General features: G+C 33.1%; 1 protein-coding gene across 1 annotated transcript; it reads right to left on the reverse strand.

Moving 5' to 3' along the window:
* Positions 1-814: 814 nt before the first annotated feature.
* Positions 815-1,357, reverse strand: LOC114715970 (tyrosine/DOPA decarboxylase 5-like; the record flags this gene model as incomplete). Its single annotated transcript, XM_028900887.1, has 1 exon — positions 815-1,357. A coding segment is annotated over one exon (543 nt), but the record flags the coding sequence as incomplete, so codon positions are not given.
* Positions 1,358-2,575: the final 1,218 nt, after the last annotated feature.

Genomic DNA, 2,575 nt, shown 5'->3' on the forward strand with positions numbered 1-2,575 from the left:
AGCACAGAAACTAGTTCTAGTTTGCAACTATGTGATTGTTAGTAGTATGGCTGTGTCTTTGTAAAATTAGTTTCAGTACTCATCATCTTAATGAGCACTATAAACTCGTAACATTTGGATTGTTTATATCTAATTTAAATGGTTTAGATTCAAAATTTTTAACTAATTATTTTTAAATAAGAAAACTATTTTTGAAAGAATGATAGTTAAGAGATTATTTCTGTTTTAGATTCTATACATATTAAAGTAATTATTTTGAATAAATAAAAATAAAAATATTAAATATGGACCATCCAAATGAGATATAGACGTTCTAGATCTTATAAGCTTAGAGTGTTTATCAAAGTGATGAGCACTAAAACTAGTTCCGTGTTTTGGTGATCTCAAATAGTTTCCATTTAAAAGAAAATGAGAAAAAGTTTATCTCATTAAATTTTATTACTGAGAAAGACTGGTTGAAAATTTCTCATATACAAAAAATATTCATGCTCTCAATCGGGTCCTTTTTACCCTAAAGAAGGCGAAAATGGACATGTTTCTAATGTGATTTGCCAACTAATTTTTATTAATATGACTTCTATCAATGTTTCATGTCTTTAGTTCTCGAAGCATGTCTTCTTCACGATTTTTGGGAGAGGAACTGAAGTTCTTTGGTTAGATGTGAAGATTGCTGTAATTAACTTCATAATTTATCAAGTGTAATCAAAACCCCAAACACAACATAGATATAGATAGAATAACAAAGGTACATAAATCAATATTATTGTTGACACCGTTCAAAATGCTTGTTCTCTAGGGAATATAATTTTATGCTTTAATTAAAAAGCTTTGAGAGGATTGAGGTGGCTCGTTCCTGAACTGTCTCCCACGCCATAATCACGTGTTGTTCCTCAGTTAATGTGGCGCCAATCGCACGCCTAATCACAAAAGCTCCTTCAACCTTACCATGAGTCATAAACACTTTGCCTGAACCGTTGATTAAATCTAGCAATTTACTGTTGATTTCGTTCACAAGATGTTCATCATCATCGTTTATGATTTTCCCATTGAGCTCGTGATCACTAATACCATTACGAAAGGGTTTCTTGGTGATGATCACTGATGGTGAAACCCCAAAGCAAACCAGAGAAAAATACCTTGGCACAAATACCTCAAACCTCTTATCCTGCTTCACAAGGTTTTCAAAATTTTTGCCCATTTTCACATGCTTTCGGAGGAAGTTTCTGAGGTTGTCCAGGCCATAGCTGCGAAGCACAAACCATAGTTTCAGGGACTGAAATTTCCTGCTTAATGCTATCTGCCAATCTTTGTAGTCGATCACTTGGTTTGATTCAGAAGCTTTGTTTCTCAGGTAACACTGCTACGTCAATATACAGTTGCAGCGTTTTTTTTTTTTTTTTTCAGTTGGTAGCATTTTCAAAACGCTACAAGAATTAGTTCTACGGTTTGCTAATTTTACTAGCTGTAGTGCTTTTCAATGCAGCATTTATTTATTTTTTTTTTAAAAGAAAGATAAGCTGTAGTGCTTATTTGAAGAAGCGGAACAGCTGCTTTTTTTAAAAAAAAAATATATAATCCATTTTTAGGAGACCGCTATTCATCTCCCAGGCATTCTGTTGGTTGGTTTCTGTGAAAATTCATCTTCTTTCTTTCTGACTCTTCAATCTCCAGTATCTTCATATAGGAAAAACCTATAAAAGCAAAAGACAAAAACAGAACATGTTTCAATTTGAGTATACTTGCTCATAATATGTTGAAATCTTTGCTCTTTAAAGAAACACGCCCTAAAAAGATTCAAAGATTAAATCATTCCTGCACAACAACAAAGAACAACATTTTTTATTTAGCACTTGAAAGAAAAAACCGCACAGATGCTTAAAATTTCAAACTTGTACGAGAAATCAAACAAAAAGATAAACACAATTCCAAAAATTACATTTTTATGTTTCCAGATCTTCCACTAAGGGGCAAAAACACAAAGATTCACAAAGAATGATAAGTGATACCGGCAATCAAATGCAAATGTGAGAATGCAAAGAGGTTGAGAGTGAACCTGAATGTGACAAGATCAAGAAAGCCATAGAGTGGAGCGAAATGCCACAAGCGGAATGGAGGCATGAGAGAGAAAGATAGAGAAGATGGTGGGTTGAGAGAAAGAAGGAAAGCGTGAGAGTGAGAAGAAGAAAGGATGAAGACTTCTAGAAAGAAAGAAGAGAAGTGGAGAAGAGGAAAAGAGCAAGGAGGCTACAGGAAAGGAAAAGAAGGTAGGGTTAGAGTTGGCTTGAGGACATATTAGGTTAAAAAAAAAAAATTAAGCACATCCAGTGGCATTTGATTGACAAAGCGCTACGGGTGATTCTATTTTTCTCACAAAAAAAAAAACACCTATAGCTCATTCTTAAAAAAACACTACGGGAATTTTTTTTTAATTTCTTTTAGAAAATTAAAACTAAAACCAAACCCTCCATCACCGTATGTATCATTTGCTTTTTTGTTTTTAATGTTTTTCCACCTAAGATTCATATCCATATCATAAATATATTATGTATTATTAATACTGATATTTGTGGGCAAT

Source organism: Neltuma alba, unplaced genomic scaffold (assembly GCF_004799145.2).
Source record: "Neltuma alba isolate B1F8T4 unplaced genomic scaffold, ASM479914v2 tig00011637_pilon, whole genome shotgun sequence".
Lineage (NCBI taxonomy): Eukaryota > Viridiplantae > Streptophyta > Magnoliopsida > Fabales > Fabaceae > Neltuma > Neltuma alba.